Source organism: Ammospiza nelsoni, chromosome 25, assembly GCF_027579445.1.
Source record: "Ammospiza nelsoni isolate bAmmNel1 chromosome 25, bAmmNel1.pri, whole genome shotgun sequence".
In the NCBI taxonomy this organism is placed as follows: domain Eukaryota; kingdom Metazoa; phylum Chordata; class Aves; order Passeriformes; family Passerellidae; genus Ammospiza; species Ammospiza nelsoni.
The window spans coordinates 3,820,597-3,835,173 of NC_080657.1; the positions used below are offsets into that span (position 1 = coordinate 3,820,597).

At 48.0% G+C, this 14,577-nt stretch overlaps 1 protein-coding gene across 2 annotated transcripts; it reads left to right on the plus strand.

Annotated features, from left to right (window-relative positions):
* The first annotated feature begins 3,684 nt into the window (after nt 1-3,684).
* On the plus strand, nt 3,685-14,272 carry ZC3H12A (zinc finger CCCH-type containing 12A). 2 transcript variants are annotated; one of them, XM_059488679.1, is made up of 6 exons: nt 3,685-3,761; nt 3,945-4,388; nt 7,277-7,416; nt 9,347-9,581; nt 11,276-11,382; nt 11,488-14,272. In XM_059488679.1, the coding sequence occupies exons 2-6, from the start codon at nt 3,988-3,990 to the stop codon at nt 12,474-12,476; spliced, it is 1,872 nt and encodes a 623-aa protein (XP_059344662.1). In that variant the 5' UTR covers nt 3,685-3,761; nt 3,945-3,987; the 3' UTR covers nt 12,477-14,272. The 2 variants fall into 2 exon arrangements, with proteins under 2 accessions (XP_059344662.1, XP_059344664.1); XM_059488681.1 differs by lacking the exons at nt 3,685-3,761; nt 3,945-4,388 and adding an exon at nt 4,410-4,716.
* The last annotated feature ends 305 nt before the right edge of the window (nt 14,273-14,577 follow it).

Below are 14,577 nucleotides of genomic sequence, written 5' to 3' on the forward strand. Positions count from 1 at the left end.
AGCAGGCAGGATATTTCTGGACAAGGGGAGCACTGACATTTTCCGGCAGAGAGGCCACGGCTGGGAAGAGCTGAGCAGAACAGTAAATGCTGCTGTCACGGCCCCTTGCGCAATCACTCGGTTTTCCCCAATTATTTATTACTTGAATTTGTTGCTTCTCTCTGCTCTTGATCAGGCTGCTGGGAAGCTGAGGTTGCCTGGTGAGCCTGGAGCGCTGCTTCAGAATGGAGAGGGTGCTGCTGCTGGACACGATGCTGTGGGATGAGGTGATCACAAAGGGAAAGTATCACCAGATATCGAACCCCTGATGCAGCCTGCACAGGGACACTGGAACTGTTCCCCCCAGGGGTGTCAAGGAACTGCTTTCAGCTGAAAGTCCAGGTGATGGTGAGGCTTCTGCTGCCTCTGTCACTTCAGCCCTCCCCAGTGACAGATTTATAGCCCAAAAGGCTGTCAAAGGACAGCTCTTTTCCTTGACAAAAGCACATGAGAAATAATTGTCAGGGTGTGCCCAATCCATCTGTCATTGAGGAGATAGGCTTATCCTATAACTTAATGCCATCAATCACTAAGAGCAAAGGCAGAGATCAAGGCTGCTTACTCCGAGGAGTACCTAAGGCCGTGTCTAGTCAGGCACACAGTGACAGCCAAATAAATTTCCTTGGTATGGTCCCTGGGGAGCCTGCACTCTCCTCCAGAGCTCAGAAACATGCCTGCTCTGCAAGGAGCCCTTGGGCTACTCAGGGAGAAGTTACTCTGCAGAGTACTTACAAGGATCTCCTCAAAGCCCATGGAACAAGTTTAAAATAGAATGTTTCAGAGAAAAATCCATCTACTTGTCTGCAGCTGCATAGGAATCCCATACTCATGGGTGAAGGCAGCACTGGGAGGACCACAAGCAGTGTGACAAGGACTGCATGTATACAGGCTCCAAACATGAGTTCTGCACACTCTTGATAAGCTCCTCCTCTACTCCTTCCTTCCTACATTTTCCTTTTTTCTGAGCAGAGCTGAGCTTTGTTTCTCCTCTGGAATCACTACAGCACACAGCACCACGGTCTGGAGGCCAGGAGCTCTTGCCCAACACACGAGTGGGAGGAATCTTCACTCAGTGCCTCATGGCACTGGGCACGCGTCCAGCCTGGCTTTGCTCAGCTGGCAGCTTTCCCTGCAGCAACCCGTGATGGTTCTGCCACCAGACCCTTGTTCATCAAAGCCAGTCAGAGCAGCAGATCCCTCAAGTGCCATCTCCATGAACCTGAGTGGCTGCACTGTAAAAACAGCCATAAAGGGATGATGTTGCTCAGGTTTGCTTCCAGCATTACTGCTCAGCTTTCCTCGTGAGGCGTGATGACCCTCTTCCAAAGAAAGGGATTAAATCATCATTTGTTTTCCCTTTCATTCCAGGATGTGCTGAGTCCTCTGTAATAAATTATACTGCTCGCTGTGAAAGAAAACCCAGAGGCAGCTCTGTGAGCGTCTTGAGTTGCAGGTGATGGGAGAATTCAGTTCATCACCAGAAGCACCTGTGGGTGAGTGCAGTGAGATGAACCATCAGGTCACCATGGATGAGCAAGGCATTGAGGACACCAAAGCTGCTGGAAACACACAAATCCTAAGGCAGCTCCCTCAAAAGCTGAGGAATGAGCTCAGCTTGAAGCAGGTGCCTTAGTAGATCCCTCATTTCTCAGGGTTTGTCTATACAGGATTCTTAAAAAAATTAAATTGAATTAACTAATTCTAAAGTAGAACATTAAAATTCTGCATAAAATTCTCATTCAGAATTAAAGCAGCCTTAATTCAGTTTAATTTACTCCCAAATGCTGCTAAATAAGGCCATTTAAGTTGTCTTTAATTAACATAATGGTCCCACATAGGCTTTATAAATGAGATTTAATTAGGCCTTTTTTAGAAGTGAGTTAGCTGGCTTGAGCTTCCATAGGAAAGCAGCCAGGTCCAGGGCCACTGTGCTTACAGAGCTCCTGGTTGTGGCTGGTTAGCAAGGAACTGGCACAAGGCCAGTTTCTACCCCACCAGCGGATAATGGGAGCCTTGAATATCAACTATTTTGGCTGTGTTAAATGCATGAGTGGGAGATGAAAGGCTCTGCCAGAGGATGAGCTCTTCCTTTAAAATGTGGGACATGGGGCTGGCAATCCCTAGGAAAATGTGACATCAAGATTTTGAGGACTTGTTCAATGAACAAGGAACCAGGCTGGAGGAAAGTCAGCAGAGAAGGGGATGGAGGGGGAGGACAGGCAGGGACTGACCCCATCCATGGGCTCCTGCTGTCACAGAGCACTTTGGGGTCCCTGCTGTCTCTGGATGTTTTGGTTCCTTTTTTGCACACCAGAATTCCCAGCTCAGCAGGAGGAGATGCTGCTGGCTGCTCTTAATGACCATCCTGAGAGCATCTGGCCCTGTCCTCCCCTTGGCGTCACAGGTTCCTCCTTGGAACAGCCCAGTGCTTTCTTGTGCTCTGATGGGGACTTCCACCTCTTTCCTGTGGCCACAGACATGTCACAGAGGACAGAGGTTCAGCAGTGCCAGGTGGCAGCCTGTCCCACCACAGAAAGGGCACGATGCAGCTGTCCTCCTGTTGGCACTGCATCATCATCATCATCATTGCCTGAAGCTGGAGAGCCTCAGTGCATCTGCAATCCCAGCAAAGTTCTGTGAATCTTCACATCCTCAGAAACTGCAGCTTCCACCATAGCCCTTGCACTACCAAAAAAAGAGAAGTACTGTTCAAAGCAGTTTGCAGCTGTGGAAAAGGAAAAAAAAATAGTCAAAATCACCCATGAGGAGGTCTGAGGTGTGCCCAGCATGTGACTCCCTCTGACTTTTTGGGTGGAGAAGCCAACAGCCTCCCTCTCTCCTGGCTTCTCTTTCACCAAATTGGAGCCATGTGGCTGCTGCCACTGCTTTGCATAAATCTGGAGATTCAGCTTTGTTCCTCTTCCTTGGGGTATGGCCTATAGGAAGTACGTCTGTGGCCATACTTTCTGGTGCAATAGTCTTTAGCCTGGAAGCAAAAGCACACAAACAATACTAAATTCATGCTGACTGGAGTAGATTCCAAGGGAAAGAAGTGTTGGGAAAGCACCTACTTAAGAACTGAGTAAGGATTATCTCTGATCTGAATCTCGCTGTGTGTGTGTGTTACTGTTGAGCACACAGTGCGGTTTCAGACACGGCCAGAGACAAGGAAAAATGATTGTTTCGGGGTAACCACAAGGAAGATGAATGCAAATGCATTCCTGTAACTGGGAGAGTTCCTCGCTCCTAAGCTGGGCTCCGGTACATGGCCTGGGGGAAGCAAATTTGCAACTACCTTCATTAAATTGTTTAGGCATGATTAATCAGAAGTCAGAGATGTGAAGTTTTTGCGCGTTTCACAATATAGATTTAACCCCTGCATTTCCATTCAAGTGCGGTTTGGCAAGGCACAGGCACCGGTGGGTGACAGATGTTTCCTGCCAGCTCCTATCCCCGCACGGCCGCGTTGATAAACCACCAGCGGCTGAATCACGGCCGCCTGCATCGCTGGGACCCAGGCGGTGCAAGGGCCGCGCGTCACGGAGCCACAGCCCGGCAGCACGGAGCTGAGCTGGGCGGGCCGGGCCGGGCCGAGCCGAGCCTGCCGCTCCACCCCTCGCTCTGCCCTTCCGCCCTGCGGTTGTCGGTATAAATACGGCCGCCGCCCGCCTTGCTCTGGCCCCATGGAGAGGCAGCGGCAGCCCGGCGGTGGCAGCGGCCCGGTGAGCGCGGGGGGCTCGGGGCGGGGGCCGGGGCCGGGCCGGGAGTGGAGCCGGGGTTGGGCCGGGAGCGGAGTGTAGCCGAGGCCGAGGTTCGGCCGGGAGCAGAGCCGGGGTTTGGCCGGGAGTGGAGCCGGGGATCGGCCGGGCTGCTGGGCCGCTGCTAACGCCGCTGTCGCCCCGCAGGTCCCGGCGGCGAGCGGAGGCCGCGAGTCCCCCGCCGGGAGCCATGAGCGCGGGCAGCGTCGCCCCGGGCTGGCCTGAGGCGCTGCCGGCCGTGGCCCGGCCCCCAGCGGGGATGAGCGGCAGCGAGAGCCCCGAGGGGCTTGGAGACGGCCCCGAGCTGCAGCTGAAGGTGGATTTTTTCCGCAAGCTCGGCTACTCCTCGGAGGAGATCCGCGTCGTGCTGCAGAAGCTGGGCCTGGGCGCCGACACCAACACGGTGCTGGGGGAGCTGGTGAAGCACGGCCCGGCCGAGCGGGACGGCCCCGAGGCCCCGCCCGAGCCCGGCGAGGCCCCGCTGGTCCCTCGGGGCGGTGCCGGTAACAAATCCCCCGCGCCCGGCCCCGAGGAGACGGAGAGCGACAACCTGAAGCCCATCGTCATCGATGGCAGCAACGTGGCCATGAGGTGCGTCCGGGGTGGGCGCGGGGCTGTCGGATATGAGCTCTGCCAGGGCTCGGAGGTGAAAAGCTGTGAGTGCCACGCTCAAAGCAGCCGCTTCTGGGTGCTGCGAACGGGGCTGGTAATATTTTCCAAAGTTCCTCTCCGACACACGAGGACGAGCATCACGTTTGCGTTTGCGGGCCCGGCTTGCACTGCTCTGCCTGCCCAGCGCCGCCAGTCACGGGGCAATGGTGAGGGCAGCAGTGCTTCCTCTGAAACCAACACTTCCTCCTGGGCTCTGGCGATCAGGGGATAACTGAGGAGACGTTGTCCTCTCAGCTAGTGGCTTTGTGTAAGTTTCCGTAGCAGGAAGTTGCTCAATAAATAATTACAGGGTTAATTAGAGAAGGGTTTGTAATATGGAGCTCCGTTGGAGGCTTGTCTCCGAATTGTGCCTCTTGTATATTGGTGAAATTCTGTACAAGGCAGAGCAAGATGAGATGTCAGAGGTGTCGCCAAGGCAGGGCTGTGACTCATCCTCGCCGTTTCACGTGTCTCAGTGTTGCTGGAGCAGGTTCTCATGGACACTCACCAGAACCCCCAGTATGCATGAAGCATTCAGAATCTCAGGGCTAGATATTTATGGGTGTGATGTTCTCATTTTCACCCTGGCTTTGCTCCCACTTTGGTGAACATTGCTTGCCCTCATCCCACCCCCAGCAGTATGTGTTCCCCACCTCTGCATAGCACACACTTGAAATTTAACACACCAGCTTCTGAACTGGGCCCTGAAAGCTTTTCTCTGTTGCAGCTCAGAAGCCGCCTCCTTTATTGTTTATGTTTGTGTATGCAGATTTTATATAAAATAACCCTGGGTGCGGGTGGAGCTGCCGTGTCGGTTGCAGTAGGTTTGTCTGGGGTGAAAGTGCTGCGTGGAGGTTTGTTTGTAGGTGTGGTTTTTGCCAAGCCCTGGCTGACAGTTCTGAGAACAGAACAGAAAAGATGGGGCACAGGTGAGCCCCAGGGTGAATGAGGAATGGTGGTGGCAGTGGAACAGGGCAGGAGAGTGAAAGCCGTGCCTGGCACTCCTGAAGAGAACCTTTTCCAGTTCCTACCTTCTCTGTAGCTCTGGGAACACTGTGGGAAATTGCCTATTGTGAGCCCAGGCTGATAAGTGACTCTGGCAACAAAGTTTACCTTGGATAAGTGCTTGGGCTTTAACAGCAGGATTGGCCGTGTTTGTTAGTGAGGAGCCTCTTAGTGGTGAAAGTTACCCCAAACTGCAGAGGGGAAATCACAGCAGCTGTGAGTCAGGGCAGGCCAGAGCCCAGGGTCTGACATGAGAGAAGCAGTCTGGCTTTTGTAAGCAATTCTCTAGAAGGGGAATTCCATTCTGAAACTTCCTGTATTGATCGTGTGATGTACCCTGCTGATTCATTTGCAGTATGTACAGCGGCCTCCCTCAACAGCTCTTGACAAACTTATGCAAATCATAGTGGAAATTAGCTTTTACTTCCTTCTAAGGGAATTTTTCCTTGGCTGCTGCCAAATCAGATCAGCCCAATTAGCTGCCTTCTGGAGGTTTGAGGTTGGTAGCAGAGACTCAAAAAATAAAAACAACCAACAACCCAAAACAAAGACAAACCAAAAAAATCCACCAAAAGGGATTTTTTTTTCACACTTGTCTCTAAAAAATTGTAGTAACCTGTGCTTGGCTATTTATAGCTAAATCCATCTGATATTGGAGAAAACTTTTAGAGCATCTTCTGATGGTGATTTTCGGCCTTTTGTAATTTAGGATTCTCATTGAAGGTGTGTTAGGTGTCTCTTTAGGTGTTAGTTCTGTTGCCAAGTGTTTAGTTCTTCTAGAATAAGTACTTTTGTACAGCTCTTCAACTTCCTTTGTAGTTTCAAAGAAAGGGTGAGGCTGGGAGGGGAACTGAAACTTCTCTGTAGTGGTGCTGCAACAGTGCCACTGCAGGAACGGGGCTGATGGGGGCTGAAATGCTGTTCAGGTGCTGATGGAAGGAGGAAAATTTGGGACAGGTAATGCCCAGGTGAGGAGAACCTTCCTGGATTGTGAGAGCAGCTCCCCTTTTGGTGTAGTGCATTGTCACAGAACATGGATCCCCACAGTGACATATCAGGCAGGAATAGAAGTGTTGGAAGTTTGCCAAAACCACTATCAGCAGAAGAGCTGATTGCACTGTAAATACTACTGCTTGTAAAACAGGAGGGGTAGTTTCCTCCTAGAAGTTCTGGAAACTTATTGATGTGACTTAATGAATAATTAAGGAGCTTTTTGCATCAGTACATGGCTTCTGACAAGGTTGTCAAACTTTGTTCTCTGGCTGCCGTGAGCTGTTCTCTCATCCAGCACTGATGACAGGAGATGATGCCATTTTGTGCAAATAGTGCATTTGTAGATGAGGTTTGGAGCCATCATGGAATGAATCATCTTTCCTTGGGATGAGAGTGCACATAAAATACCTTGTTTTGCTGAAGTGATCAGAACAACTTTGCAAGCAAAGGCCCAGTGAGGGTACAGTGGCAGGAAACAGTCACTGGCATTGGCTGTCAGAGTAGCACAAAGGGCTTTTAGGTCACATTGTGCTCTGGGCTAAAAATAACATCAGAAGGCTTGAAGCAGAGACTGTTTCAGAGCAGCTGCAACAGTTCCAGCTGCTGCCTCCCTCCCAGTGAGTATTTGGGTGTTTACTGGTGTCCTGAGGTGCTGACACGAACAGGGGTGCTGGGCAGGTCTGAGGGAGGGTGTTGTTACACAAGAAAAGCATCTGTGTTTGCTGCCTGTGCTCCTCAACACTTCACTGAAGCTTGTCCTAATTGCCAGTTCCCTTTGCTCTGTGCACTGAATCATGAAGGGATTAAAGTCTTAATTTTCTCCTTTGCAGCCATGGGAATAAAGAAGTGTTCTCCTGCCGAGGTATCCTTCTGGCTGTGCAGTGGTTCTGGGACAGGGGACACAAGGACATTACAGTGTTTGTGCCATCGTGGAGGAAGGAGCAGCCCCGACCAGATGTACTCATAACAGGTATGAAAATATGGAAACCAAAAGCAGCTTTTCAGGCTGACTGCTCTGTCACTTAGTGAGCTTGCAGAGTTCTGGCTAAGTCAGTAATTAACTTCAGAATGGAAAGTCTGAGTAGTAGGAGCTGCAATGAGCTGAACTGACCAGGGATATTAGTCATTAACTTCTCCCCTAAGCCAGCTTTTGCCTGGATCAGTTGCAATAATTCAGAAAACAAGGAATGTAATACTGCTCTGCTTCCTAACTTCTTGTCTTTTATTTCTTGATATTTTTCCTCTTGCAGGTACATGTTTTGTATTTAACTGAAGCATATTTAGCCAGAATTATTCAAATTGAGGGGAGCTTGCAGAGAGCTGAGATTTTAATAACTCAGAACAGCGATGAACAGGAGGAATGATGACTCTGACTCCATGTTCTTAGAGGCTAATTTATTATTTTATGATACTGTATTGTATTAAAGACTACTATATGAAAGAATAGAGAAAGGATACAGACAGAAGGCTAGAAAGATACTAATGAATCTGGTGACTCTCTCTCCAGAGTCTGGCACAGCTTGGCCCCCGTTGGCCAATAAGTTAAAATAATTCACAGCAGAAACAATGAAACAATTACCTGTTGGATAAACAATCTCCAACCACATTCCAAAGCAGTAAAGCACAGGAGAAGTAAATGAGATAACATTGTTTTCCTTTTTCTCTGAGGCTTCTCAGCTTCCCAGGAGAAGAATCCTGGGCAAAGAGATTTTTCCAGAAAATATGACTGCCACAATAACACTATTTCATCTGTGTGAAGGGCTGTGCAGGTGTGTCACTGTCATATTTTCTGGAAAAATCTCTTCACCAGGATTTTCTCCTGGGAAGCTGAGAAGCCTCAGCTTTTCCTGTCTTGCTGCTTTGGAATGTGGTCTGGACATTGTTTACCAACAGGTGCATGTTTGATTGTTTTCATGTGAATTTTTTACTTAATGACCAATCACCATCAGCTGTGTTGGACTCTGAGGAGTCAGTCATGAGTTTCTCATTATCACTCTTGTTAAGCCTTCTGTCTGTATCTTTTCTCTATTCTTTAATATTGTTTTAGTATATAATTCTTTAATATTGTATAGTATAAAATGAAAATAAAATGAAAATAAAATGAAAATAAAATGAAAATAAAATGAAAATAAAATGAAAATAAAATGAAAATAAAATACAAACATTAGAAAAATAAAAAAATTAAACATTTATATATAATATATACTTTATTTATATTTAAATAAAAATGCAATAAAAATAATGAAAAATAAAAATAAATAATAAAATATAGAAATAAAAATAAAGAATATAATATAAAAGTATAAAAAATTAAAATAATATAAAAGTAATATAGAAATAGAAAATATTAAATAATATTAAAATAATATGGAAATATAAAAGTAGGATAAATGATAATATAAACATAAAATTATAGGAAATAAAAATATTTAAAATACAATATAGAATTATAATATAAAAACATAATATTAAAATAAATTAACCTTCTCTACAACTTCCTGAAGGGTGGCTGTGGTGAGTTGGGGGTTGGTCTCTTTCTCTGGCTGACAACAGATAGAACAAGAGGACACAGTCTCAAGCTGCGTCAAGGGAGATGCAAGTTAGAATTAAGAAGGAAGTATTTTACATAAAGAGTGGTCAGAGACTGGAATCATCTACCCAGTGAGGTGGTGGAGTCATCATCCCTCGAAGAGTTCAAAAAAAGACTGGATGTGGCACTTGCTGCCATGATCTAGTTGAATAGTTAGAACATGGGTTGGACTTGATGATCTTATAGATCTCTTCCAGCCTTGAATTTCTGTGATTCTGACATCAATGGAGTCAGATTCACTCCTCTCTTCCCTCATCCTGGGGCCCCCATGAGTCCCCCCCAGGTGTGCTGACCGCTGTGTTTGCCCCAGACCAGTACATCCTGCGGGACCTGGAGAAGAAGAAGATCCTGGTGTTCACGCCGTCGCGGCGCGTGGGCGGCAAGCGCGTGGTGTGCTACGACGATCGCTTCATCGTCAAGCTGGCGCACGATTCCGACGGCATCGTGGTGTCCAACGACACCTACCGCGACCTGCAGAGCGAGCGGCCCGAGTGGAAGAAGTTCATCGAGGAGCGCCTGCTGATGTACTCCTTTGTCAATGACAAGTAGGGCCCCTGCCTTGGTTTTAGCTTGTGTTGTTTTATTTCTTGTACAGAATCAGTGCGTGACTCTAAACTCCATATGGAGTGTTGGTAAACTCATCACGTGTTGGTCAGATCTTGTATTTGCAGGGTTCCCAGACAAAGGGAGGAATGATGCGTCAGACTCTGTGTTCTTAGAGAGCTTTGTATTTAATTGAAGCATATTTAGCCAGAATTTTTTAATATATTTTAATATAATTTTTAAATTTTTTATATCTTTTAATATAATACTTTAATCCTACTTAGCCAGAATTTTTTTCAATTTTTCACATTGAAGAGATCTTGCAAGGACCTGAGATTTGTATAACTCAGAACAGCGATGAGCATGGCTGAATACAGTCGGAGTTGTGGAGAGACAGAATAAATGGTTTTGTTTATTTATAATGTCTTGTATTTGTGGAGTTCCCTAATGAAAGGGAGGAATGATGAATCTGACTCCATGTTCTTAGAAGACTAATTTATTTTATGATCTATATTATATTAAAGAGTACTATACTAAACTGTATTAAAGAATACAGAAAGGTTACAGACAGAAGGCTAAAAGATACTCATGACTCTCTCAAGTCTGACACAGCTTGGCCATAGTTGGCCAATAAGTCAAAACAATTCACATGAAACCAATGAAACAATCTCCAACTACCTTTCAAAGCAGCAAAACCCAGGAGAAGCGAATGAGACAATACTGTTTTCCTTTTTCTCTGAGGCTTCTCAGCTTCCCAGGAGAGAAATCCTGGGCAAAGGGATTTTTCCAGAAAATATGACTGTGACAGGCAGACAATCCAATCATTCTGGGTCTGAGAAGCAAGGGCACCCTCTGCCTCAGGCTCTGAAAAGTATAAACAAAATTGAATTGGAGAGAGAGGAGCAAATTGGGGAATATGACTTCATTACCTGAAGCTGTAATTGGATAATTAACCCCTGATGTGCAAATAGACCAAACTTAATCTAAAAAACTCATGACCATGGTCCATCTTGGGTGTAGCTTGTGCAAGGCTTTTGCACTGCCCAAAGTATACCTGTTGAAGGCCTTTAATAAATCCCCACTTTATTCTTCTAACTCTGGCTAGCCTCTGTTTTAGGGAGCCAATCCAGAGCATCATGATCACATTTTCCTGGGCTTTTAATAAAGGTTTGTGTGAACACACTGGCTTCTTCTAATGAAGCAATAGCAAGTTCTGCATGAGAAGAGCAAAATGCTAGTGAAGAAATAATGAAAAGAAATAATAAAAGCTTTTCATTATTTCTTCACTAGCATTTTGCTCTTCTACAAAGCATCATCTCAGCAGCTACTGAGATGCCACTAGCTCCTTTGGCTTCTACAAAGCCAAAAGAAGTTGGTGGTATCTCAGTAGCTGCTCCTAATTTGGAGCTGGGAGCTCCAAGGAGAGCTCCAGGCTGTGATTTCCTCACAGGACAATTGTTAGCAGCAGGTAGTAATTCTGGTTGACAATCAGGCATTGAGCCTCCTCTGTGCCTGAAGGGAAGCATTTTGTGCTGGTGTGGACTGGGTGGCAGGAGGATTATCTCTGCAGGAAATGGGAGAGCTTTGTAGGGCTCAGAGAGCTTTTGATCTTCAATTATATGGGAGGCTTTGAGAAGAAAAAAAACTTCAACTCAGGAAAGTGAACTGCTGCTGACTGAAATTTGTTTTTCTTTAGGTTTATGCCTCCAGATGATCCCTTAGGGCGGCATGGCCCCAGCCTGGATAACTTCCTCAGGAAGAAACCTGTAGTTCCAGAACACAAGAAACAGCAGTGCCCTTATGGTAAGACCTGCCCTTCTTAATGAGGAGAACAAGGTGCCTGTGCAAGTATCACTCATAATCTAGTCAAATCCAGCTGGTCATTCCATGCTCTGGCTTTCCTTACAGGGAAAAAATGCACTTATGGAATTAAGTGTAAGTTCTACCACCCTGAAAGGATCAACCAGCCGCAGCGCTCCTTAGCTGATGAGCTCCGTGCCAATGCAAGGCTGTCCCCAACCAGAAGTACCAGTGCCAAGGAGGAGAAAAAGGGGAAACGGGGTTCCCAGGCAGAGCTCTTGTGCTCTGTGCCCATAGAGAGTGACAAGAGCTCTGTACAGAAGGTCTCTGCAGAGAGGAAGAGCTTGGCCCACAAAGCCAAGCCCAGTGACGTTGTGCTGCAGGCTCAAGGCTGCGTGTCAGGCACTGTCTCCCCTGACAGGTACCAGCAGCCTCCCATGGATTCTCTGTCTTACATCTCTCAGGAGCATCTCGACTCAGGCATTGGCTCTCTGGAGAACCAGCTGTCTGACATGTGGCCTCACAGATGTACCAGTCACTGTGACCATTCCCACGGGGAGCAGGTGCCCGTGTGCACCTGTGGCAGGCAGAGACCCATCTACCCCCATTCCCCCAGCTTGGAGCAGAACGGGCTGCTCTCTTACAACCACAGCTCCCACAAATCCTCTTCCTCTGGTGCTAGCTTCTTGCAGTACAGCCCTGAGATGCCTCGCTCGGGGGCACCCCACTCTTTCTCAGGCTTTGGGGTGCCCGTGGGTGCAGCAGGGCAGTACAGCCTGCCCGGTGAGTTCGGCGCCGCCCTGCCGCGCTCACGGGAGTTCTGGTCCGAGCCCTACCCCCTGCCCCAGGTGAGATCCCCCGGTGTGCCCGGCCCACACCCCATGCACGGGGCCCCAGGGCCGCCCTACGGGGACTCAGGGCCCTGGGCTGACCCGGAGAAGTTTGCTGAGGAGAGGGCCAGCGTGCACGTCAAGCTGTGCGGCATCTTCCACCCGCACCTGGTGAACGCTGTCATGAGCCGCTTCCCGCGGCTGCTGGACCCCCAGAGGCTGGCAGCTGAGATCCTCATCTACAAGGCCCATAACCCGGGGGTGTGAGGCAGGTGCTGAGGGCAGGCAGGTGTGGGGAGAGCTGGAGGGGCTGGGATTGCCTCTGCAGCTGCCACAGATGCCTTTGAGTGCTACTTATTCCTTTGGAAGTACTGGGTTCCAGCTGGAGGCTGGGTGCCAGAGCAAATTGTGCTCACAGCAAATTCTGCTCCAGCTATGACGGTGTGTGTGTGGGAGAGGTGAGAACATTCCAGCATCCCACCTTCCCCAGGGGCTAAGCAGGAAGGGAGGCTGCAGCTCTGGAGCAGGGCTGTTCCTTTGGGGTTCATGGGAGTCTGGCACACCCTGAGCTCTTGCAGTTGTCCATAACTGGATGTGAGAGAAGTGGGTGCTGTCTTTGTAGTGGCCTAAGACTAGTTTCTGAGGACCCAAATGCCTTGTCAGTGCTGTTGTTAGGTCCTGACTAAGCCTCTTTACTAAATCCCACCATTTAGATCTATGGCAAATATTGGGTTCTAACTGTAATCTGGAGCTGGATTTATCTGACTGGTTTTACTGGTGTACTTCTTGAACGATGTTTTCCACACCTCTCCCACCTCAGCTGACTTTCCTGAGGTAGTTGTGCCCCATGGACCACAAGTGCTGGGTGAGCTCTGAGCTCCCAGGAGCGCAGTCCTGGCTCTGAGGAGTGGCTGGACACTGCTCCAGAGCTGGGTGTGAGTTGTGTGCTGACAGCTGCAGTGTCAGAGCAGGTGGGTGAGCTGAGCATGCTGTGAGTGCTGCTCTGGAACTGTCTCTGTCCCAGGCTGGCTCTGTGCAGCCCTGACAAGGATTTATTATGTGCCTTTTGCCTTCAGACAGCAATAGAACAGCTGCAGTCACATCTGGACTGCTGCCAGGGGCCTTCCCGAGGAGTCTTTAACATTTTGTGTTGTAAAGCTGTTGCTTTCTCTTCTTCCTCACCAATATTCCCCTGTCCCCTTTGGCTGTGCCCAACTAGAGCAGCATCCAGAATTGTAGAATAAGAATTATTTGGCAAGACTGTTTTTGTTTAATTTCCTCTTACTCTGTAAGATGTTTTCTATTGTAGGTACTGTAAGAGATTTTAAATATGCAAAACCAATTGCTGTAGTAATTGTTTCTGGTCCTGGAATTTTGCTGTGCCAGGGGATGCAGAAATGCTCCTGGCACTTGCAGGCCAGAAGCAGTTGATTTGTTGATACACATTGTATCTGTGTGTGTTGTTGTTTTCTAAATACAATACGCCCTTCTGTGGTTAAACCAAGGTTATTGAGTGGCAAAATAGGAAGGGGAGAGTGGAAGGCAGCTGGTCCTGAAGCCCTCCTGGGAGCAGGGTTGTCTGTTCTGCTCTTCCCTCTGCTGCCCAAGGAATGACCTGCCCAGACTGGCACCATGTGCCATGAGACCACAGGGACACAGGAACCTGTATACCTGGTTAATAAGGATACATTACAAATGAGTAATGTTTCATGTTAGTAAGCAAAATGCTTCTTAATTTTAAAGTAACCTGATACTTTGCATATTTGTAAATTACAGATAAAATGGTTTTTAATGTTACTGTTCAGCACCTTGCTGCTTGCAGTTTTTAATCAATGCTGTCCTCACCTCAGCCATGTGTTACTTGGCAAGGTGGGTTTGGGTTTCTGGTGGAATGCTGGTATCTGCTGCCTCTCTTGCAATGAGAAGATTTAACATTTTGTACTCCTCAGCTGACACTTGCTGAACTTTCTGTATCACTATGCAGTATAGCCATGTACTGAATAGCCATGTGACAGCCCTGGCAAAGAAAAACTGTGTTATATAAATAAAAACTGCTGAGTTGACATATTTGGTCTCTGGTGGCTTTGTGGAGGAACATTCAACATTCAGGGAAGCCAGAGAAATGATCTTTCCTCCCCGGGGTTCCTCTGACTGGCTTTGATCTCTGTGTGCAGCCTGAGGCTGTTATTGACAGGCTGGCAATCGATGCAGTGACACCAAAACATCCATGTGCTGTGGCAGATAAGGGCATGAGCAGTGTCTGCTGCCGATTTGGGCTTGCTCAGTGCCCAGGGCAGGTGGCATGGGCAGCAGCACTGGCTCTCAGCACCACAGTGTGGGTGCCCTGGGTGCTAAAACAGCATTTATT

Coding starts and splice junctions, on each gene's coding strand:
- ZC3H12A (XM_059488679.1), top strand. CDS start 3,988: ATGAGCGCGGGCAGCGTCGCCCCGGGCTGGCCTGAGGCGCTGCCGGCC. Junction 7,417..9,346: donor ACCAGATGTACTCATAACAG/GTATGAAAATAT, acceptor TGTTTGCCCCAG/ACCAGTACATCCTGCGGGAC. Junction 11,383..11,487: donor GAAACAGCAGTGCCCTTATG/GTAAGACCTGCC, acceptor CTTTCCTTACAG/GGAAAAAATGCACTTATGGA.